General features: G+C 44.3%; 1 protein-coding gene across 1 annotated transcript in view; it reads right to left on the bottom strand.

The window, feature by feature from the left end:
- The window catches only part of FAM227A (family with sequence similarity 227 member A), a 450,054-nt gene that overhangs the window by 257,471 nt on the left and 167,483 nt on the right, over positions 1–25,100 (bottom strand). Inside the window, exons 4-8 of the mRNA XM_069652969.1 lie at positions 18,584–18,704; positions 9,927–10,030; positions 9,599–9,742; positions 2,739–2,837; positions 1,312–1,416 (exon numbers count right to left, since the gene is read on the bottom strand). Of these exons, the coding sequence (XP_069509070.1) occupies positions 1,312–1,416; positions 2,739–2,837; positions 9,599–9,742; positions 9,927–10,030; positions 18,584–18,704 (573 nt within the window). The remainder of the gene's footprint in view (positions 1–1,311; positions 1,417–2,738; positions 2,838–9,598; positions 9,743–9,926; positions 10,031–18,583; positions 18,705–25,100) is intronic.

Here is a 25,100-nt window from a genome sequence, read left to right as displayed (position 1 = left end):
CTTTGCCTCCTCAGGATTCTAGCAAACAAATATTCTCTGTTTTTGCCATTGAGTTATACATGGAGGAGGATGCTTCTTCCCAAATGCTATTTTAATTGTTTCAGATAGTCATCCCCTTCTATTGGTGAAATCACATACATCAGGGAAGATGTAAATCTGCCACCATATCCATCATAGCTCCAAAGATATTTGAAGCATTGTGGTGGAATGCTCTACTGCCATCATCCTATTTTTCACTTTCTGAACTGCCCTGTTGAGTTTGTCAGATATTTGTATCCATCTGTTCGTATTTTTTACAAAGCATCTCCATAACGGAATGACTGAAGTTAGAGGAAATGTGAGTAGAAGCTATGTCATGAGAATGTTCCTCTCTCGATTTACTCCAGAGATTTACGAAGTCTGACTATCCTTGTGTTTATGCACCATCTCGTATTTAGCACAGAGCACTGGGGCATTACGGGAAAGACGCCAAAAGTGAATGCTCGCATCCTCCAAGCTCCCACAAGCCAAGCATGTTCATCAGTTCAGAATCGCGATAGCTTCCACATTCAGAAGGACAATTAAGCAGAGAACTTTCCCGTCTGCAGTTCTTTGTAAATGCATAGTTAAGTGTACTTGTGACAATTCTCTCGGGCCCCCTTATTGACAAAACCCCAATCTCGTTCTCTTCCACATGCAGGAACAATCCAACACAGGGTCCTAAGCAGATCTCAGCTTGGCGTCAACACATCCTTTGCTCCGCAGACATATTCCACACCCAGGTGCGGAGACAGCTGGAAGCTCCCAGTCCTCACAGAGTCTCACTGCGGCCAGGGCAGACAGGGCAAGCGGGAGAAGCGGGAGAGCTCAGCCTCAGTGTTAGATTGCATCACTGGAGCACAGGCGGCTGAAGAAGGGGGTAAAATCATACCTGTAGTAACTGATGTAAACCTAAGTGTCCAGAACATTAGGGCCCCCTGGTCCAGCTTCAAAAGCAGTGGACTGGACCGCTCCAGAGAGGTGGCCATACCACACCTCCATATGGATGATATTTGGATGTTTTTGCATTGTCCATTATTGAATTCTCAATATAAAGAGGATGATACTTCGGTGTGCATACGCACACTGAAACGACCACTTAGATGCATACAGAAGCACTGTTGACACATCATACATTTTAGGAAAAAGCCTCTATGTGTATAGGATCACTAAAGGGAGCCCTCAAACATGAGCATAGGAGAACTGAGTAGAGACACTACTTAAGTGTGTAGATGCACTAAATGAATACACATTTATCAAAATCCCTTGAACTGTTCATGGAATTGGACTCACCGTCATGAAGGCGTTCCAGCGGTTCCCGTTGTTGCACTGGTGAAGGAGGTCCACATACTTTTCTGCAATTCTATCAAATAGAAGGGCCTGGCTGTCTGGGTCTGGCTGCAGGAAAGAAGGTAGATATAGAAGTGAGATATGGGTTGGCTCTAGAGTTGGAAATTACCTTGCTGAGCTCTGTTGTTCATGGTACATTGGGATAGGGCTAATAAGTCGCAAGATCACAGGTAACTGTTTGAGGTTTAGCCAAAAGCCTCATTTGTTAAGTAGAAGGAGGAGGGGGGTGTTCCTCGCTATCTTGCTTTTGTACTTCAAAGAAAATGTTCTTCCACGCGGTTTGCTGAGTTATTTTGTCGCTTTTATTTGTGAAAATGGTTAGTTCTTCTTGAATTTGTAGTACACATTACAGTACATCCGGGGCTCTTATATCCGCATGTTGTCAGCCGACAAGTGTTTCGACCCGTGGGTCTTTAGCAAGACTATTGGTTCAGTCTGGTGCCCCCTGTGGGGTCCTGGTAGAGTGATATGGATCGCTTGTCCTGTATATACAGTGGCTCCTGTTGGGCCCTGGAGTTCCGTGACAGGCGTCCTGTTCTGTCCGTGGACCCCACACTCTACCAGGACCCCACAGGGGGCACCACAACTGAACCAATAGCCTTGATAAAGACCCAAGGGTCGAAACACGTGTCGGCTGACAACATGGGGATATAAGAGCCCCGGATGTACTGTAATGTGTACTCCAAATTCAAGAAGAACTAACCATTTTCACAAATAAAAGCGACAAAATAACGATGCAAACCGCGTGGAAGAACATTTTCTTTGAAGTACAAAAGCAAGATAGCCAGGAAAACCCCCTCTCCTTCTTCTAGATATAGATGTGCATTCAGGGAAACCAAACATCACACCAACACACGGAAGCCAAGGTTTGTGCCCAAACAGTGAGACATTAGCACACCCTCTCAAGGACACATATGTGCCTTGCTCTCACATGGAGACATCCATCATCTTGCAAATTGAGACATAAAATAACACCCTTAGACAGGGAACCCCATCCTCTCACCCTTTTGCAAGGAACCAGAGCTTCTCAACTTTACACATAGATCCCTAGTGTCCCGTTCTCATGCGTGGTGCCCTACCAGTGCACTCTGACAAAGGTCACTGGAGGAGCTTACCCTTAGACAGGGACACAGGGTCTTTCACCCTCACACAGCAGAAGAGAGCATCTCGCCTTCACACTTGGAGCCATAGTATTCCTCTATGCAAGGAACCACTGTGTGTGATCATCAGTCAAGAAGGAAGATCGCCGCCCGTTGATAAAAAGCTATGGGAAGCTCACCTTTCCACATACCACCTTCAGACAGGCAATCCTGAGCATCAAATCCATACACATAGACCCTAGCACAGGAAGACTGTCTCCTCACTCTCACCTGGTATTTGTGGAGAAAGATCCACCAGAAGCTGTCAACCACAATGTCGTGGACAGTTGGTTTGCTGAGAAACTGGTAAATGTCCCTTGGGGAGCAAAACTGCAAGGGGCAAATGGGAAGAAGAGCGAAGAGAGGAGGGGGGGCAAGAAAGAAAGGGAAGAGGAAGTGCGATAAGGGACAAATAATATATATAAATAATGCAAAATCAGGAATCACAAAGTCATCTCTTTCAAGGGTGCTTACTTTCACCTGCGTGTGCATGTTAAAGCATTACTAAACACCTTCTCTTGTTCCATCTCTATGCTCTTTTATTCTATTGTTGCCTTTTTCCCCAATTGTCTGCCCCATTATCTCTGCCTCTCCATCTGTCCTCTATTACAAGGTACTTTATTGCCACCACTTTAACACTGCTTCTCTTTCCATCCTGTTTACTGGATCTTGTGACCTCTTCTGACTTTATAAGATAACTTCTCAGTTTCCTACTAACCTTTCCTCAAAATGTTTTTCTCCCCACCTCCTCTGCTTGTTCTTGAAAATAATCTACTAATTTCCATCTATTTCCTCTTCCGCACCATCTCTAGTTTCAATTGGACTATGGAATGTTGGCTCCATATGTAACAAGTCCTAATCAGTTCTCGACCTTTTTCTAAGACATAATCTACAATTTCTCTGTGTTACTGAGAACTGGCTCTCTCCTATCACTACTCCTGCTTTTCTTTTTTTCTATCACAATTTCTCCTCATATCTCTCATCTTACTGGCACGGGTGGAGGAGTTGGCATCCTCTACAATTCCTCTTGTACTCTGTCTCCCCCTCCACCCAATCTCCCAGACTACTCTTCATTTGAATATCATTTTACTTCCTTTTCCGCGCACTTGGCTCCAGCATTTCCTACACTCCACAGACCACCTGGTTTTCTTCTCAATTTCTATGATGACTTAGACGCTTTTCTCTTGAGTCCTTCTACCCCTCTCCTCTAACCTTTTCCTCCTTGGTGGCTTCAAACTTAAACCTACCATTATTCATTCTCCTTCTGTTGTTTCTCCTTTCTTTTCTCTTCTCTCTTTCAGTCTCTTCCCTCTTTGACATCTTTACCTCTCCATCCTCTGATCGAGTTGCATCAACGCTTCATTTGTCTTCTTTATACAATAAACATTCCTTTTCCTTCTCATACTAACTCCCTCTCTCAAACCCCCCCTCCCCCATACACTGGTTATCCTCTACACTTCTCACTCTTAAAACCGCTCTTCACAAAGCAGAATATTGGAGGACGATAACTCAAACCCATACAGATCTTACTGTGTTTTCCTTTCTCCATAGGACTCCTTCCTTTTTTTTTGCAAAAAAGCTTTACTTCTCTGATCTAAACATCACTCTCTTTCACCACCATTGTCGTCTATTCCAACCCCTCAATAGTATTCTTTCACCCCACCCCAATCCTTCTCTATCTTCCCCCTCTCCCCTCTTTAGAATTTGCTAACTATTTTACCTCTATAGTATCCTCGCTGCAGTCCTCCTTTTGTACAACCTCACCACACTGTTCTGCATTACTTCTTTCCCCTTCTTTTTCACTGTTCTGTTTTTACCTCTTACAGATTCTGACACTGCCTTCTTCACAGTTTGCGCTCATCGAACGGCCCCCCTCTATATCCCATCTCCTCTATTTACCACCAATATATTCCTTATTTTACTAATCTTAATAATATCTCAATCTGTCTTTATCTTCCTTTCCCTCTTCTTTCAAGTATGTGTATTCCTATCCTGAAAGCCCTGGTTTGAATTTTCACCAGATCTCTTCTTCCTTCCCTTTGTAAACTTTTAGAGTGTGTTATTTACTTAACATTCTCTTCTTTTCTGCATTTGCAGTCTCTTCTCCTGGCATTCGTCCCCCTCATTCTATTGAGACTGCTCTTCATATATACAAGTCCTTTCTTTCTGCTTGCCACACTAAGCTTTCACCTAGACCCATCTGCAGTCTTTGATACTGTCGATCACCCTCGACTTCTACCCACACTTTCTCTTTGGGTTGGTCTGGGTCAGTCCTCCAATGGTTAAGCTCCTATCTTTCTGATCGATTCCACAAGGTTCCATGGGCAGGCCATATTTCTTATATTTGTCCACTTGTATATGGTGTCCCCCAAGGCTCTGTACTTTGTCTCCTTTTCCTCTTTCGCCGATACCCTTTGCACTATTGTCTCTAACTGCCTCTGTCCTTTCCCAGTCCTGGATACATTCTCACTTCCTTCCCCTCACCCCTGCAAAAACTGAAGTTCTCCTTTTCCCAGCCACCACTCTTCCTCTACCCCCTCCTCCTCCTCTTTCCTTTCCACCTACTCTACTCCCTTTCCTTATCTGCTCGAAATCTTGGAGTCATCTTTGATTGTTCTCTTTCTTTTTTCAAATATATTTCTAATACTGCTTGGACATGCCAAGTGTATCATTTAAATATTAGTCATGTACAAACTTTTTCCACCAATTCAAGCTACTAGACTTCTTATTACTTCCCATATTTTGCCCACCTTGATTAGTGCTCTGCACTTCTGTTTGGTCTCCATGCTTCCCACCTTACCCATCTTCATTTTGTTTATAACTCTATGGAAGAAGAGTAAAGAGATGGATAGCACTCTTCTATCTCTTCTGCTCTTATATCTATCTTACCGATTCCTGTAATTCCTGTATACAACTGTCGGAGTTGGCGGTCTGTCCCCTCGTCCAATACCTCTGCGCTTATCAAATTACTTGTAGGTCAACCTTGATGGTCAATCCCTCTTCACTCTCTGCCACTTTCTTGTTTACAGCTGATTCTCTTGCCCCACTCAAAGCTTCTAGGATTCATAAGAGCCTGCCCAAACTGTGGTCTATCCCGTAGTAGTCCTCTTTTTGGCAGGCACGTAAACAGGCAGAACGTAAATGGGGCCTGTCTTACTGTTCAGCTGTTAGACTTTCTCTGCGAAGGGCCACCGCAGGCTATCCGGCCATTATAGAAGCTAAGCACTTTTTTTACGCTAATCATATTATGTCAGCAATTAATCAGCCGAAGATCGGGAAGACCTTGATTTCTGACTCCTCCTTGGCTAGCTCGATTTCACTTTCTCCGACACTGTGTAACAATCTTTCCTTGTTTTTTTGTCGAGAAGATCGAAACTATTTGCTTAAAGATTGTTTACTTTGACCTGCAGTCGTCTACCCCCTCTGGCTTACTGGCTCCTGCTACACCTTTGGACTCCTGACCCACTTTGCCAGTATTTAACTTGTCTGACATCTTAAATGCAGTGCATAAAAGGAAAAACAAAAAAACATTGTTTGCTCTGAAGACTATTATGCCTGATATTTCGTCTCTGGGCAATGAGGCAGTAAACCACTATTGCTCATCTGGTCTGATCCATTCTACTCTTAAGCATGCACTTGTGAACCCTCTTCTGAAAATACCTTCTTTGGATCCCTCAATCCCAGATAATATTTGACCTATCCCACTTTTATCATTTCTGATGAAACTTCTGGAATCCTGGTTACCAATCTTCTTTCTTTGACTCTTGAGAACTCATTTTTTCAGCTCTTTTTAATCAGGTTTTCAACCTGGCTGTGGGACCGGGTCTGTTTTAGTTGCAGCTATGGACGATTTAACCACGATTGCAGATCAAGGTGGAGTCGGCGTGCTGATTCTTTTAGACCCATCAGCCGCTTTTGACATAGTTGATCACTCTATATTTCTTTCCAGGCTGGTTTCTTCTGGGATATCGAGTACTGTTTTAAGCTGGTTCTCTTTGTTTCTTTCTGACCGGTCTCAAACTCTTTCTTTGCCCCCTTATTTATCTGCTCCCACCTCTATTTCTTGTGGTGTTCCACACGGGTTCGGCCTTTTCTCCTTTATTTTTCTAATGTGTACATCCAACCCTTGTTTTTTCTTATTCAGTCTTTTGGTGTTTTTGTTTATGCGGACGATACGCATATTCGTATGCAACTTGACCTCGCCCACGAAGATACTGCTGGCCGTTGTCACTCCTGTTTACATGTGATTAATATTTGGATGGGTGACAATTGGCTGTGCCTAAATGGAGACAAGACTGAGGTCTTGTTAGTTGGGCCTCCTTCAGCCTCGCTCTGGATATCAGCCTTCCGGCCCCCACTCCCTCGGACCACTTCCGAAACCCGCTGATACGGTGAAAGATCTTGATTTAGATTCTCAGCCTCTTTGTCCGCTGAAGCACAAGTTAGTTCTGTGTGTCAGAGGGCGCTATTTCAAATGTAGGCTTTTACGTAAAATTCTTCCTTTTCTACCTGCTCACCTTCACCTTCCAGTAGTTTCTTCATCTATGTCTGGCATGCTGGATTACTGTAACTCTATTTATCTAAGCCTGCTTATTTGCTAATTCGTCTCCAGATCTTGCAAAATTCTGCTGCAAGAGTTGCTAGTGCTACTCCGTTTTGAGCTCACATTTCTCCTATTTTCTGTAGACTTCACTGGCAGCCCATTACTAAACGTATACATTTTAAAGCTCTTTGCTTGGTACATCTGGCTATCGGTGGGGACCTGAATATCTGCAAGACAAGTTTGCTCATCATATTCCGACACACTCACTCCAGTCCGCTGATGCTTCATTGATTGTGGTCCCCCGGTTTAAATGGGTCAGACTGGGTGGTTGCTCTTTTTTGGTGGCTAGGGCTCGTCTCTGGAATTAATTACCACCCTTTCTGTGTTCCATTGAACATCATCTGACTTTCTGTCGCTCGTTGAAAACTCTTTTGTTCTAAACTGGCTATTCGCTCCTTTTTTTGCCTACTTTAAGTGCCAGGATGTTGGTGATTGTCATGCTACATAGGTACCTATAATATAACATAACAGGGTCTTGCTCCACTATATCTTTCTTCTCTGATCTCTCTATATAGTCTCCTTCTTGCTCGCAATATTTACACCCGTTCTGTTCCCAGTCCTCCCTGTGCTCCTTCCCATTTTCGTTTTCTCACTTTTACCCCCTACACATTTGAACGCTCTTCTTTCACTCATGTGATCCTCAAAGTCTCTTCACATCTTCCGCCTGAAAACCCATATTATGTCTACTCTTTCTAATATGTATCCCTTTGTTTATTTGACTCCCTTTCATTAATTGTTTTTGACATTTTCACATGTATCATGTACCGTTTACTTAGATCCCAATGTGCACCGCTTTGGCGAAAGCACTTTATAAATTCTGATGAATACAAATAAGTCTGAATTGACTCTCAGCACAGAAATAACCCTTCCAAGTTGGCATCGCCGAAAGTTAAACAGCTGATAGAGAACACTGTTAGATGTACCCAACAACTTTGTGCCAAAAGGACTTAACAAAGATAGCCCTGTGTCAAGGAAACAGACCTAGGTCTCCATAGAGCCATTCACCTCTGTTGTAGTTGTTGCATTAAATATAGGAGAGCCCAAAGTTGGGTACACCTCTCATTAGATGCAAAGAGCAGGATGGAACCAGTTATTTACAAAATGTAGGTAACTCTAAGCATGTGACTGGCTCTGTCCATGCCCTACAGGCCACTCAAGACCTCCCAGCTTGTCAGGGAAACTGGCCCCTTGCTTAATCGACAAGAAGCAGGAGAGGGGATTTTAAGGTCAACCAGGGCACAATAGGTTGTGCAATGGCACAATGGGTTCCATCATCTCTTTCCCGTTGGCATCACACACACAGACGAAATTGCAACAGTCCTTCTATGTGCACAAATATATAATAGTGTCAAGACTCCAAAACACTAATTGCCCTCAGCAAGGCAAGTTAAATGTTAAAGCTTCTAAGCCAACACATCACTGCAACCACGTAGGTGAGGTACAGAAATTTTCTCCATATTCATTTTGGAATGCCAAGGAAGGCTCCAATCATACGGTAGCAGATTGGGAGACTGTTAGGCATATCTTTTGCATTGCATTTATTGAAACAGAAACCCCTGAAAGGATACATAGAAAATGAGATCACCATTAAACTATGTGACTTCATAAAATTCCATGGTAAAACATTAATTTAGCAAAATAGGCTCATCCTGATCATGGTCCACAACTAACAATAGCTGCATAAGAATTGGCTCCATTTGGACCAAAACACATGTCGACGATATCACTATACACCAATGTCAGTTTGATTTTGACAACCATTGTTGCTTTAGAAATCACTACATAGAGTTGTTATGGATATTTGTGTAAAGAACCCCATATTCTAAAATAAGAGCACGATGATGAAAATATTTGTATCCCATGGTTGGTGAAAAGAAAAATATTCATACGGTTTTGCTTGTTTTATATTATGCGTCTCATCACGAGTTGGCTGTTAGCTCTTAAATGCAGCGGTAACGCTATTACCCCCACATTTTAGGGTCCGCCCAATTACGAGACTGGCAGCATCTACCCCCAGCTCTAAGCTGGGGTTAAATGTGCCAATTTAACCCCCATTTTCGGGCACAATTAGCGCAGCGCTATTAGCGCGTGCTAATAGCGCCAATGAGGAATGGGGAATACCCATTACCGGCCAACCATTGATCTGGCGCTAATAGCGCCGGACCGGGTGGCAGTAACGCAATTAGCCCAAGCGGTATCCTGGCGGTAATGTTTCAATAGATTTTCTGACTGGTTTGTTGAGTCAGAAAAATGAACACTTAGTACACTCTGTTGCGGGTCATATTCTGTACTGGTGGCTTTGAGAGTAATTAGAGGTTATCTGACCTATTTGTTGGGTTAGAGCATTAACTTTTTAGTTGCCTTGCTGAGGGCAATTAGTTTTCTGGAGCCCAGGTACCTCATTACTTTGTCCTATATGTGCACTGTCATTCACTCTCAACACACAGAAAATAAGAGGCACTTCATGGAGACACACAGACAGTCTGACCTTGTAGTGAGCCACGCTGTGGGCAGCTACAACGTTCTTGATAATAGCGCTCATGGCTGTCCTGTTTGGCATCAGAGATAGGCCATCCTCCAGGAAACCAGGAAAACGATACATTTCTACCAACAGTGGGGCTGCCATCAACTTCTATGAGGAAAAGAAGATAGGGTTTCAGAAATTGATTAGGTTAGGACGGTTTGTGCCAGGTTCACTTAGCTGAGATTATTGACTTTTGGTGGTCTGCACTTGAGAACTTCAGAACGCCATTTGCTTGCGACACAGAGAGATCATGATAGCTTGAGGTGATGCTGATTCAGTGTTCTGGCCTCACCTTCTTTGAAGATTTCTTGCTAAGCAGATGTTTTGCAGAATCCATCCTGTGCATGGATCGTTCGTATTTCTGTGCAAAGCTTTGCAGCTCAGACTTGTCCTGTTCTGGAAAAAAACAAGCACATGAATGCATAGCAGCTTAGGCACAATACCCTTCAGGACACACAAATTGGTTGTTGGCGCCTTCATACAGGCAGGAAAGATCCCTTATAGTGTCCCACAAAACTCACAGGTATGTCTAACGTGGTTCCTTCAGGAAATCATCAAGAGGCATTGTGGCCTGGAGTGAGACGTAGAGATTTCAGAATAGGCATTCAAGTAGAGGTAAGCCACATGAATTCACAACTTTTAAAAAGCATTAGCATTTCTGTAAAACTCGATCTTTCTAAAGATCAACCCTTTTCTGGGATGGTAGAAACACGTTTACATGCATTTAGAAAACTGCACTTGCCTATTAAGGGCACAAGCATTTTGGAAGCTCTCCTGATCAATGAGTCTGCATCTGGGATTTAGGTAATGGAAAATCAGGGTCTTGGGTACAGAAGAACAAGTTACTTACCAAATGGTAACGTTCTTTCGATTGGATGTTCCTCCAACGTATTCCTCATCTTTGATATTCACGTTCAGCTTCGGCTGCTTCAGAAAAGAAAATCTTGGCAGAAGGCGCTGTGCGTCCATGGCATTGAGTCGATGTCCCTCGAAGGCCTCCATCGAGGGCGACGTCATCGGGTGTATAAGTAGCACGTGCTGCCCGCTGGCCTCAATTCTGTTTTTCCATCCTGTTTGTGTTGATTGTCAGTGTAGGCAGACAGTAGACAGCCCTGCGAGAGCTGAAGTTGTAACGGCATAGGAAATTCGACAAAGGGGTAGGATGGGAGGGCAATGAGGAATACATTGGAGGAACATCCAATGGAAAGAACGTTACCAATTGGTAAGTAACTTGTTCTTCGAATGGATTGTGTCCTCCAACGTATTCCTCATCTTTGATAGACTCCCAAAGCAGCATTGCAGAATTTGGAGGAGGGAGCAGAATTTGAACTTGTCGGCATTTATAAGGCCGAATACAGTACTACCTTACCAAAGGCAACATCCTGAGAGTGGGAAGCATCTAGACAGTAATACTCTGTAAATTTATGCAGTGAAGACCAAGTTGCTGCATCACAAATTGATTTAATAGGAAGGCCCCTTTGAAGGGCTGCCAAAGAGGCTATACCTCTGGTGAAATGAGCCCTCAAGCCTTCTATAGGGTCCTTGCCTGCTAATTTGTAACATTCCAAGATCCCAAGTATAATGCACCTTGATAAGGTCTCTTTTGAAACAGCTTGACCCAATTCTCTTCCGGTATACCCAATAAAGAGTTGTTCATCCACTCTGAGCCTGCAGAACCTAGAAATATAAAAACTTAAAGCTCTTTTAGGGTCCAGCCTATGGAGCCTTTCCTCCTCTTTACCGGGATGTGGCGGGGGGTAGAACGCGGCAGAACAATTTTCTGATTCAGATGGAAATCAGACACAACTTTAGGTAGGAAGGAGGGTCTTACCCTCAACACAACCTTGTCCTTGTGGAACACGGTATAGGGTGGCATGGAAGAAAGTGCCTGCAACTCGCTCACTGTACGTGCAGATGTGAATGTGACCAATAATATGGTTTTAATAGTCAATAACCTCAATGGGCATGTGTGCAAGGGTTCGAATGGGGCACAGAAAAAACTTTAGAACCATATTAAGGTGCCAAACTATTACTTGAAAAGAAGAAGGTGGGAAGACATTTATGAGCCCTTTTAAGAATTGAATCACCAAGGAAATTTTAAAATAGGAGCATTCATCCGAAGAGCGCTTGAAGATGGAAAGCGGTGCCAGGTAACCTTTAATGGCCCAACATTGAGATCATTATGTGCCAATGATAAGAAGAAAGATAACACCTCTGGAATTGAACATAGAAAATAATCAACATTCTTTTCCCTGCACCAGTCGCAACGGTACAGGGACTTTGTTGCTGGCCTTCTTGCCAAAAGCAACACCTCCATGACGTCATCCGGCAGGTCCCAATCCTTGTATCTCAGCCTTTCAGAAGCCAAGCGTGAAGACTGAGGGTGTTGACCTCTGGATGGAGTACCTGTCCCTCCCTTTGTGAGAGAAGATTCTCTCTGCAGAAGAGGAATCGGAGGACAGATGGACATGTCTAGAAGGTCTGGGTACCACATTCTCCTGGCCCAATCTGGGACAATTAGGATCATGCAGCTTTCGAAACTGTCTCAACCTCCTGATTACTTGAGGAATGACGGGGATCGGAGGGAACACGTATAGTAGTGGGAAGTCCCAATCCACCACGAACGCATCTCCTAGAGCTCCTCTCAGAGGAAATTCCCTCGAGAAGTAACTTCCGCACTTCCGGTTGCTCCCGGTGGCAAACAGGTCTACTTGAGGGGTTCCCCAAAGGGCGAAGATCTCTTGAAGGACTTCCTGAGCTAGTTCCCTCTCGTGGGACACTACATCCTGCCTGCTCAGAGCATCCACCATTGTGTTTTCCTCCCCGGCAAGGTGAACGGATGATAAGGAGATTCCTTCCTGAATTGCCCATTACCAGAGCTGCATTGCCTCTCTGCACAGTGGTATTCTTATTTTATTATTATTTAACATTTATATAGCGCAGAAACCACTGACCCGAAGGCTTAAGGGCGCTGACAAACAAATGGGAGATGTGATTAAGCAGAATAGAAGGGTGAGATCAAGAAACAAGTAAACCGGAGGTAGATTATTTAAACAAATATGTCTTCAGACCTTTTCTAAATACACAAATGGAGTTTTCTGATCTCAATTTCAAGGGCAAATTGTTCCAGGCCACAGGAGCTGCAGAGAAAAAGGCACTAGCCTTGGTTTGCGATAGTTTACATACCGGAAGCATAAGATGATATTGGTTGTTGGATCTGAGATTATGTTTGCTCACTTTGGGTCGTAGTTCCTCACTGAGATAACTAGGGCCTGAATGTTTCAAGCAGTTAAAAGAGATAGATAAGAGCCGAAAGAGGATACGTTCCCTAATAGGGAGCCAGTGAACTTCCCTTCCTGCCTCGGAAATATGATCAAACCTTTTCTTGTCCATGACAACCCCAACAACATTATTCTGCACAACCTGCAGTCTGTTAAGCTCACCATTAGAAAGACCAGTTAACAGGCTGCTACAGTAATAAAGCCTGGAGCTAATCAATGCCCTGGCAAGGGTTTCCCTACTAGTATGGGAAAGAAATGGTCAAGCATGTGAGAGCAATTTGATATAGTAGGAGGATGAAGCCACCAGACTACCAACCTGAGCTTTCATATTGAGATTACAGTCAAGATAAATGCCCAGAGTCTTGACTTTTTTCTTGACCACTATAACACCTTCATCAATAACCAATTTGGATTATTGATCTTCAGGATTACGGTTCTTTGGGGCGGTACCCACAAGCATAAACTCTGTCTTGCTTGTGTTAAGGGCTAGGCCATTGGAGCACATCCAACTTTGAATAAGCAGATAAATTCTGTTGATGTTAAGTTCGTCATCGGAGAAGACAATGAGAGATGCGTATGATACACTGAGTATCATCGGCATAATTGGTAAACTCAATGTTGTTAATGTCCAAGAAATCAAGAAACGGAACCGTAAAAAGATTATAGAAAATCAAAGAGAGACAGGCTCCCTGAGGAACCCCTTGCGTCAGCTCCTTGATATTGGCATCAGCTAGGTTGCTGCTCACTCTACAGTAGCGATTTTTCAAGAAAGAGGTGACCCAATCCGCTGCCGCTGACGAAAAACCCGCCACCTCCCTCAACCTGGAGACCAGTAACGTATGGTCTACCAGGTGGAAGGCGGCGGATAGGTCCAACAACATCAGCATGCTGGGGTCGCCTTGATCCATGTGTCTAAGGAGCCTAGATTTTAAATCCAACAAAGCAGACTCTGTGCCATGTTTTTCCCGAAAAGCCAGACTGTCTCTTATTCAGGATGTTACCATTTCTTAAGTGAGCCAATAGTTGGATATAGGCCACTTTATCGAGAATCTTAAGAAGAAATAGGGAGTTAGAGATAGGGCGATAGTTAAGTGGGTCATCGGGTGAGAGATCAGGTTTTTTTAATAAGGGGGTCACCCAAGAGTGCTTAATGCATGTGGGAACCTCACAGTCCCTGAAAGACGCATTGACAAATTTACAAAGTATGTGTATAAGTGATGTGGCACACACTTTAATAGCTAGGGAAGGACAAACATCTCCCTTACAATTGGAAGTTTTGAGGTTTTGCACAATAGTTGTTAGTTCCTCTTCTGTTATAGGTTTAAAAGAGAAGAGTTCATCTTCCTTCCAACATCTAACAGGGGTGATAGTATCCTTTAAACCTTTGTTGGGTAGAGAGGCTCTGGCATCAGTGATGCCCTTGTTAATTTTCTTAAGTTTATTATCCATAGCCTCCTGCACTAGGTTACACCAGCCAGCGTCTTTAACAATGGAATCCTGCGTGATGTTTTTTCTAGATTCCAATTCTTTAAACACTTTAAAAAGTTCCTTAGGTGTGGACTGGTAGTGACCCTACACCTCCTCTTTTGTTGAGGTAATGCATGGCCACTGTGTTGTCTGTCATTATCAGGACATTCTTTACCCGTACAGAGGGTAGGAAGGCCTTCAGTGCTAGTCTGATTGCCCACAGCTCCAAAAGGTTGATGTGTAGTTTGGACTCAGATAGAGACCAACGACCGCTGACTGTCAGATCGTTGCCGTGGGCTCCCCACCCCATGAGTGAGGCATCTGTCACAACTGTAATCTCCGGCCATGGTTGCCAAAAATGTTCTCCTTTCAGAATATTGTCCTCGCAGGCCCACCACAGGAGATCCTGAGCGACCCTGCTTGGAACCTGGAGCAGGTCCGTCATCCTTCCTGAGAGTAGGAACCATTGAGTTCTCAGAGCCCATTGAAGGGATCTCATTCTCAGGTGGGCTTCTGGCACCAGAAAAATGCAGGATGCCATGAGGCCAAGCACCTTCAAGAAATTGTAGGCCGGAAGATTTTGGGCACTTTGAAATTTGGAAAACATCTGAAGAATGTCTTCAGCCCTCACCTTGGGTGGCGAGCAACTTTCCCAAGGATGTATCTAATACAGAACTGATGTACTGGAGCCGTTGAGAAGGTGTCATCTGTGACTTCTTTAAATTGAGGGAGAAGCCCAGTCTGTGATGAGAGTGGCAGGTGACCTTGAGATGATCCAGGGCTTGCTCGGGAGAGCGTGCCCTGATCAGCCAATCGTCCAAGTAGGGGTAGACATAAATCCCCCCTCTCCTGAGATACACTGCCACCACTACCATCAGTTTGGTGAAGAACCTCGGGTGGAGGTCAACCCGAATGGCAGGACTCGAAACTGATAGTGCGAGCCGCCAACGGCGAACCTCAGGTATTTTCTGTGCTTGAGATGGATCAGCACATGAAAATAAGCATCCTGAAGGTCCAATGACACCAACCAATCCTGGGGTTGGAGGGCCTGGAGGATCTGAGAAATAGTAACCATCTTGAACTTGTCCTTCCTGAGCAACTTGTTCAAGTATCTCAAGTCTAAGCTGGGTCTCAGTCCTCCGTCTTTCTTGGGGATCAAAAAATATGGGGAATACCAACACTTGTTCCTCTCCGCTACAGGTACCGGTTGTATAGCACCTTTTTCTATCAGGGTTAATATTTCCTGCAAAAGGAGCGGATCTGGAATCCTCATAGAGTGTTTCCCCGGTGGATTGTTGTGAGGCTGCGTTAAGTATGGAAGGCAGTAACCCTGGGCTATTGTTTCCATAGCCCAGGCATCTGAAGTAATGTCTCGCCATTCTTGCAGATGTTGAGATAGTCTGCCCCCCACTGGTGTTTCGTGACGCAATCTCTCAAAGCGGTTTTGAGACAGCTGCACCAGCTGCTGATGGCAAAGAAGCTGCAGCTTGAGCTAGCTTTGCACTTTTACCCCATCCACCACGAGGGATTTTCCTTTGGCCTCTTTGACTGGCCATTCCTCTTGCCTTTCCATATGAGGAATAGCAACGATAGGATCGTCCCCTCCAAGATTGTCCTGATGAACGAAAAGGCTGAGGTTGCCTAACAGTGGCCCCTAAAGATTTGGCAGCCGCTTTTGAGGTCTGAAACCTCTCAAGACTTTCGTCTGCCTTGTTGCCAAAAAGGTGAGACCCGTCAAATGGCATGTTCAGAAGATGGGACGGCACATCTGGTGCGATACCTGTTTTCTGCAACCACGCAAACCTGCGCATAACCGTGCTAGTAGCCATGGACTGGCTGACGCTATCTGCAGTGTCCAATCCAGACTGAAGGGATTCTTGCATGGCTTCCTTTCCATCTCTAACGATAGCTAGGAAACCCTCCCTTTCCTCCCCTCATGGTATGTGATCCGCCCCCATGGAGATGCACTCCCGCAGAGTGTGCGAAAACTTGGCTAAGGCACAAGTGGAGTTGGTTGACTTTAAGGCCATACTGCCAGCTGAAAATACCTGGCATTCCCATCCATCCACACGCTTGTTGTCCTTATCCGGAGGGATGGTAGGGTACGCCGCCTTGCTAGATGTAGCTGTGGCTTACTGGACCACCAGACTCTCAGGAGTGGGGTGTTTGGACAGATAGCTGGGGTCGCTAATGGAAGGGAGGTATTTTCTAGTGAGGGATGTATCCACAGCAGGGATAGAATCTGGGGACTCCCAATTCTTGGCCACCCTATTTTGTAAGGCCACATGGAAGGGTAAAACTGGGTCTGTAGGTGGACCTTGGTGTAGAATGTCTGTAAGATCATCCTGAATAAACTGAGCTGGTGGTTTGGCCCAGCCTAAATACTCTACCACTTTTGACATTAGGTGTCAATAAGAAGAGTCAGCGTGTTCGCCTGGCTCTGGTTTGCCAAATTCAGTCTCTGGCGATGTAGCCACACGACTGGCATTGTGCAGTGTGTCAATAAGGTCTTTAATTCTAGTTTCTACAGAGATTAAACACTCTGGCACATTAGGAGTACCAAACTCCAGACCAAAAGGAACCTCCTCTTCCTCAGATCTTTCCTCTTCTTCCAATATTGAAGACATGGATTCAAAATACTCCTTCCTGGGTAAAGGATTGAACGTTTTTTCAGGAGGTGGCAGTTTTGTGGGAGGCTTTGGCTTAGCAGCTTTTTTTTTGCTGCAACGTGCTCCGAGGGCTGAGCTGAAACCTTAGAAATCTTCAGCGCCAATGGTTTTGGTGTCGACAAGGTCGTCGATGGTGTCGATGTAAATGGCGCTGATGGCGTCGAGACCTCGACAACCACTTTCGAAGATTTCACCTTTGGAGTATGAGGAGCCTTGGACGGCGTCGAAGCCCTACCTCGAGCGCTCGTCACGAGTTGAGTGACTCTTTTTCATCGGAGACCTCGAAGGCACTGCATGGGTTTCTCTTGGATCACCTAGGATCGAGGATGAACGAGTGCCGGAACTGGGAACGCTCTTGGCCGTCTTCCGTAAAAGGCGCGAACAGAGGCTTGGCCTTCTCAAACACTTCAAGCATTTTTAGGTGAAATGCCTCCCACTCTGCAGAAGAATGCTTTGTGGGACACCTACATTTCCTGGGGGATTCGTCTGACGACGATTAAGAAGGTGACCGGTGGCGTCGCTTCTTCGATTACTCGTCAAAGACGATGAGTGGCGGTAGCCACTTTGGGATCTCAACCTCTTTTCCTCACTTTTGTGTCAAGGATAATGAACTCCAGACTCGACGGTCGAGGATCGGTCGGTTTTGGTTTTACGACCCACCTGTAATTTCCCCTTCCTGTCTCGAAGGGCTTTACCCATCATCGCCTGACACTTCGAGCAGGCCTCCATGTCGTGGCCTTCTCCCAAGCACCACAGGCACGATCGATGCGGGTCATCTTTGAACTGCATTCCTTGAACTTCTTGAAACCCGAGCGAGGGGTAGTCGGGGTTGATGACGAGGCGCGGCGGGTCTCTCTGAAGCAACACGTTCTGCAGAAAAACGGAACTGAGGCCAACGGTCACAGCGCATGCTGCTTGTACACCCGATGACGTCAACCTCGATGGAGGCCTTCGAGGGACATTGACTCAACGCCATCGACGCAAGGCACCCTCTTCCGAGAATTATTTTTCCGAAGCTGGACGTGAATATCAAAGATGAGGAATACGTTGGAGGACACAATCCATTAGAATGATATGATTTAACAGGGGATTTCAGCATTGCCCTGGGATGAGAAAAGGAAAACATTGCAAAGTACACATGGCAGGTTGTGCCGGCATAGGGATGTGACAAACTGGAATCAAATGAGAAGTATGTATGGAAAGATGATAAGAGTCGCTACGTTTGAAAAGCCTACAGGGAGACCAACAAATGGACCGAACTGTGCAAAAGATGGGGCAATACCAATACCAAGGTAACATGTATTGGAAATGTCTTCAAAGTAGTTGATTTACTTAATTAAGCGTATGTATTATGTTCCATTTATGGCATTCTTAATCTGATATAAACATGCCAATGATGGTAGAACAAGACTAAACAGTAGGCCTTGAAATTATGGAATTGGTTTATTGAGAGAACAAGTTTCAGCAAGCTTTAAGTGATCTATTATTTGAAATCACATATTAAAAATATCATCCTGCCTTGAAACAAGCACCTCTGCTCTTGCCTCTGGTCTTGGCATGTAGACAAAGCATACGCCCTGTATGTTCGCAATCATCTTCCAGCTTCTGATAGTCAGTCTTCGTTGTGCAGGGCATCATCGCTGTATCGTGCATCTTCAAAAAAGACACAATTCATTCAGGTCGAGCACTAATTCCTGTTCTGTGTCTTTCGACATTTGTTTTCTATACCACTGTTGCAGAAATACTTATTACTTGTACATGAAACAATGTTTTCGATCAGTTGTCCCTTTCCTCTAAGGAGGTGCAGTCGTTCCTTTCTTTTTCTGTCAGTCATTTGCATATGTTACCATCGCAGCCAGGAATAATACATGGAAATTACAAGAACCCAGGACCAGATTAGGAGCTTTTCGATCTATAAATTGGAGGAGGACAGTACCGTAAATGTCAATTTCAGCACTGAGGGCATTCATTTTATTTTATACATGCTTGAAGACAACAAACCCACTAAAGGTGTTATCTCCTGGGGCACCACCTTTTCCAAGTATAGACCCAAATTGAAGCAATCGATAAAAAAAAAAATGGCCGTTACCTGGAGTGGTGACATGGTGAGCAAAAACAATTTTGCATTGAGAAGGAACAGTTATCCAAGGACATACTGGTACATGCTCATTTGACTAAAACTGAAGAAATCCATACTATCCCTTCTTGTTTCAATCAAGCGATTCAACCAGAGGTGGGGCCCCAATGCATCCTTGTTGGAACGGTGTTGCTTACCCTTTTACAAGAAAGAATACGGAATTTACAAATGTATCTTTTAAGTGGCAGTTAAGACACCATACCAATTGAAGAGATCGCCTGTTCGCTACTCATGAAGGAAATGCTTAGGTAATGGAGGGTTTAACTGAGGATCTAGTTTTTCTTTTGTACCATTTAGTTCTAAATTTCAGCATTAATTTAACAGCCATTTTGCTGATACCCATCCAGGATTTGAGTATTTTATTAAACAGTACCATTTTTCAAGAGCACTGCGAACTGCATCAGTGCATTATAAAACCACTTTAATGACTTCATATATAAGTGTTTAGAGGTAAGTTTAGTTTTCATTTATATTCTATTCTACCACTTTTTTGGCAGTCTAATGCGTCTTTTAGCCTTGGTTGAAATCCTCTTTTGTATTTTCATTTCAGATGCATTCACTTTGTGGAGTGCAAGGCTAGTGGTGTCTAACTCTGTTATTCCATTGAATCAAGCTCATATGTATCATAATTCAAAGATGCTATGTTGCGTGTTTCAATTGAGTAGTTTATCTTGGAGCATCATGTACACATTCATTTTTGGGCCTCATTATGTATTTAGTTTCATATTGATTTTAGATTGCAAGACCATCACTAACCTGATGAACATGCTAAAATGGCTTCCTGGTGCTGAAGAAGGCTTGAGCATTATTTGGGGGTCTGTTAGCCAAAACATAAGTGACAAATTATCCTTTGGGACAGGATCCGGGACTTGACCCTGTCAAGGGAGGACAGGGACCCCTCCAGCCTGTGATTGGCGGTTTACCAGGGCGTATGCTACAGCTAATCCTACCCCAGACGCAGAGTGTGGGATTTGGGGGGCCCCAGACCCTTGATCCCATGAAGGTGCACTTGATGTGGACCTTAGTGCCACTGTCAATGCTTTGTTTAGTTTAGTTTATTATTTGTAGAGCCCACTTAAACCCTGAGGTATCTGCGCGCTTGAGCATAGGTCATTGTGACAGGTACATACATATAGAGACAGAAAACAAATGGCATGTTGGCCTGAGTTACAAATCGGTCAAAGTGCCAACATCAGGAAAAGATACAGATAGGCTGAGGAGCATTTCACAGTTGGCAGTACACACAAGATACAATATGGTCCACAGAGTTCAAAAATGGTCCAGAAGTCTAAAACAGTGCTAAGGCAAAGAGCCCAGCTGGGCCCAGAAACACTAGCCTGACACAGGCCATATAGTATAGGTAGTGGATGCAGTAAGAATAATGTTTAATGTTGCTGATCAAAGAGCCAAGCTTTCACTTTGGATCTAAAAACCCAAAAGGAAGATTCAGCACTGATGGCAGTGGGGAGGGAGTTCCAGCATTTAGCAGCTAGCACAGGGAAGCTGTTCCCACCTGCAGTTTTCACTTTGTACTTAGGGATGATGAGACAGTGCGAGTAGAAGGATCTTTTAGGTCTGGAAGGTTGGTTCCTGGTTAATTTTCTCAGCCAAGTATATAGGGGCTGTGTTTGACAGGCATTTGTGAGTGATGACTAGCGTGCGCAGCGAGATTCTGTCACGCACTGGGAGCCAGTGTGTATCTCGTCTGATAGCAGAGATTTGATTAGAGCGTTGGATATTTAAGGCAGATCTGAGATCATTGTTCTGAAGAACTTGTAATCATTCAAATTACGTTCAGCAGAACCTAAGATTAAGGTATTGCAATAATCCAACTTAGATAAAATCAAAGCCCTAGCTAGAGTAAGGCAGCTGTTAGTAGACAAGTAAAGTTTGAAGGCATTGATCAATTTATTGGTGTATGCTGTAGTTGAAGCTATAGTATTGACTTGTTTTTTGAGGGAAAGGGTGGAGTCTAGGTAGACGCCTAAAGTTTTGACCTCATTAGCAACTTTAATAATGTTCCCATCAATATTGAAAGTCTTGTACCATATGTCCAGTCTAGTTAGACAATCTTGGGATCCAATGATCAGAAGCTCTGCCTTGTCATCATTTAGGCAAAGGATGTGGGCAGCCATCCACGCCTGAATTTCAAGGTAGATTTCATTTAACATTTTGGAGTCTTTGTCATAGCAGCCAGTGAGCGTAATGAGGACTTGAGTGTCATCTGCATAATTTGTGTATATGACACCCAAGTTATCAAGACGATCAAAGAGGAGCTTTGTGAAAATATTGTAAAGCGTGGGTGACACACAGGAACCCTGTGGGACTCCACAATAGATAGATACTGTATCAGCCGACGCTGAGGGTGCAAAGACCCTTGTTGTTCTATTAGAAAGAAAAGATTGGATCCAACTAGCGGCGTTCGGAGAGAACGCTGCAGCTGTAGTGAGGTGTTCGGTCAGGATATGATGGTCAACAAGATCAAACGCTGCTGAGAGGTCCCACAGAAGAAGGATGGCCAGCTTACCTTTGTCTTTGGCTTCATCCATTTGGATTTCTAGATCCAGGAGGGCAGTTTCAATGCCGTGCCTGGGTCTGAAACCTGACTGACGCAAGCCTAGAAGGTTGTTGTCCTCCAAATGTTTTTGCATTTGAAGATAGGCCACTCTATCAAGTATTTTTAAGAGGAATGGGGCTGTTATAGGTATGTAATTGGTCGGTATGTTTGGATCTAGATTAGGTTTTTTGAGGAGAGGCATAACCCAAGCCTCTTTAAGATTGTGTCAGAATCCAAGGTAGAACTCAACTTGTAGTGTAGCCGTTTTCTTTTTACACAATGTAACCCTCTGAACACACAACGTAAATTACAAAGGGATCAATTAGTCAAAAGATGAGGAACACCACATGAAGACCAAGCACTGCAGAGGGAAAAAAGGAATGATTACTTAATAAAGCCAGGCAATAAGTCAAGACAATCACAATGGAACAAGAACGTAACACTAACCAGAGATAAGTCTCTCAATACCAGATAGATCTTCTCTTATTTGATGACTGGACCGAGATGTGATCTATAATACATAGGAAACAAAATGAATCAAGAATAGATTGAAGAGCCAAAAGAATGGAATTGCCAGGAACAATACTTGCCACTTTGTGGGTTGGGGAAATCTTTAGCTTCACAAGACACCCAGTGTATCCTAACCCTAACCCGACGGAACGAGGACGCCTGGACGGAGTATGGCAGTCTCTAGTCCAAAACTATCCCGCCGGCACAAGGACGCCTAACGACCTTAGAGCTTTTTATGGACAGTCTCAAGTTCAGCGCTCTTAGATAATACACTGGGTGTAACAAACTCCCAAAAGACAATCCAGTAGTGTTCCCAATCCAATCGCCAAAGAATTAAGGCAAGATGGCACAATGTTCCAGGAGGAAATCTGGTTTGGTACACGGGTAAGCAATCAGAGTTGAATCGACAGGCAAGAGGTGTCCAGAGAGCAAACTGGTTTGGTACGTGGATAGGCAAGCAGAGTTGAATCGGCAGGCAAGAGGAGTCCGGAGATCAAGCTGGTTCGGTACATGGGTAGGCAAGCGGATTTGAATCGGCAGGCAAGAGGAGTCCGGAGAGCAAACTGGTTCGGTACGCAGGTAGGCAAGCAGAGTGGAATCAGCAGATGAAAGAATAACCAATGGACAATCCGAGGGTACAGGATCAACAGGTTTCAAAGAAAGCAAGACGAGACAATGGACAGCCGTGATTCATTCAAAATCAGAAGCGGCGAGTTGAACAACCCAGAAGTCTATATAGGTTGCCATGGAACCCACATCCCCTCTCTCACGATTACGCTACGTATGGAGAGCGTATTGGCCGCCACAGTCGCCACAGCAACCGATGTCCGCTGTTCCTAAGAAAACACTTATGGCGGGGACTTAAAGGTACAGCAGGCAAGTGCCAATTTAATGTATCTTTGTTCTTTATACCGTGTCTGCCTGGTTTCACTAATGATGGACCCGTTAACATAGAAGGGATCCTGACAGATTGTTAAGGACTGAACAACTTTTGAAGGATGAGTTAATCAGGGCAGTGATGAACGGTGCTAAATGTTTAGCTCCTTCCTTAATAACTGAAGCTGGGCAAATATCTCCCTGGCATCTTGAAGGTATTAAACCCATGATGATGTTTTCAACTTCTTTTGTAGTGACTGGAGAGAAGTAGAAGGGCTGACATGGAGGAGACTGGAGATCAGGCAGTTTACGGGAGTTAGAACTCGAAGCTAGGCTGTTATTTTCAGTCTCAATTTTGGCTTGTAGTAAGGCTATTTTATCAGATAAGGCCTTTTGGATATTGGCGCACCACGCTGCATCTTTGGTGCAGGCTTCAGTAGGCGGTGCCAGGGACACAAGTTCCCTTAGTATAGTAAAGAGTTCTTTCATAACAAGATTTTGCATTTCGAATTCTAACGTTGTAGATTTCTCTTTTGTTATTGAGAATGGCTGCTTTATATGTGGTAGCGGCAGTGGTAAACCTTTCCTTATTAGGGATTGATGGTGTTTTTCTTCAAGTGATTTCAGCAGATCTTTTAGCGTTGCAGAGAGTTTTTAGGTTAGCTGTGAACCATTTATTTAAATGGGCTGACGGTTTAGCCTTTCTTAATTTAAGAGGGGCAATTTTATTCAGGGCTTGTTCTAAGGTACAGTTATACAGGTCAACCAGTGAGGACGGGTCATTATCTGCATATTTTGGTAGATCAGTGATGGGCTGTAGTAAGGGTAAAAGGTTGTCTAATGTTATATTTCGAAAATTTCTGGACAGGGTTTGGGGGGCGATGGTGGAGCTGATATTGAGGTGGGTGCTCTCCTGTATAGTAAAGGTATGCAATGGTGGTCTGACCATGCACATGGCACATTGTTAAGGATTGTGGTAGTGCAATTTGAATCTGATAGCCAATCCAATGTTCTGCCTTCATTGTGTTTGGGCTCGTTAATGCAGTGTTTGAAACCAAGTTGTGAGATAGAGTTTTCTATGACGGAAGCGTTAGAGTCATTTGGGTCATGAAGGCCTAGGTTGAGATCTCCAAACAATGTGATTTGAGAGCCAGGTTTAGTGTTTTGGGTCAAAAGGAGGGTGATGTCTTCCTCGAAAGAAGAAATAGAGCCGGGGGGCCGGTAAATAAGATGAAGTAAAAGGGCGCGGGTGGCTGAGAGAGGGAGTTTAGCCGACAGAAGTTCACCTCAGGGGAAGCAAGCTTTGGAGAATTCTCTAAGGCCCAGGTGTGATTTGGCTATGAAGGCCACTCCCCCACCGTTGCCAGTGACCTTATCTGCTCAGACGATTGTGTAGTTGTCTGGGAGAGATAAGGACAGGGCTGGTCCTGCCACAGGGTATAGCCAAGTTTCTGTTATGGCAAGGAAGTCCAATTGGTTGGAGGAAATGATGTCGGCAATGTCAAGGGCATAAGCAAAAAGAAGAGTGCATTGATAAGAACTCCTTTGATAGCTGGAACATGTATGTTTGCTGCATCAAGTAACAGAGTTATGGTTGTAGGTGAGCAGAAACTGTTGTTGGAATCGGTAGGAACAGTAGGGGGAATTATAGGCCTGGTATTGATTGGACTGTTAGAGGCCGATGGAAAATGAGGCCCAATTGTCATCTTATTACAGAGGAAGCGAGAACCCAGTCTCGCATTCCTTAGGGTTAGTGGACACGGGACTAAAGGAGTGGGTGGGGAGGCGAAAAGGTGGATCCATTCCGCAGAAGAGAAAGGACAATGGGCAATTTTTAGCTGGCACTGAATTCAAACCAAGGCGAGGTAAGTGAGGCTGAAGGGAGGGTAGGAATTTTGTTGATGTTATAGTATAAAACAAAGGTAAGAGAGTAGCCATGGTGAGCGTTACTCTTCGTAAGGTGGCCATG

This window comes from Ambystoma mexicanum, chromosome 3q (assembly GCF_040938575.1).
Source record: "Ambystoma mexicanum isolate Mex_15411 chromosome 3q, UKY_AmexF1_1, whole genome shotgun sequence".
In the NCBI taxonomy this organism is placed as follows: domain Eukaryota; kingdom Metazoa; phylum Chordata; class Amphibia; order Caudata; family Ambystomatidae; genus Ambystoma; species Ambystoma mexicanum.
Note: the sequence above shows the minus strand (reverse complement) of the source record. Positions and strands in the feature narration are given on the sequence as shown.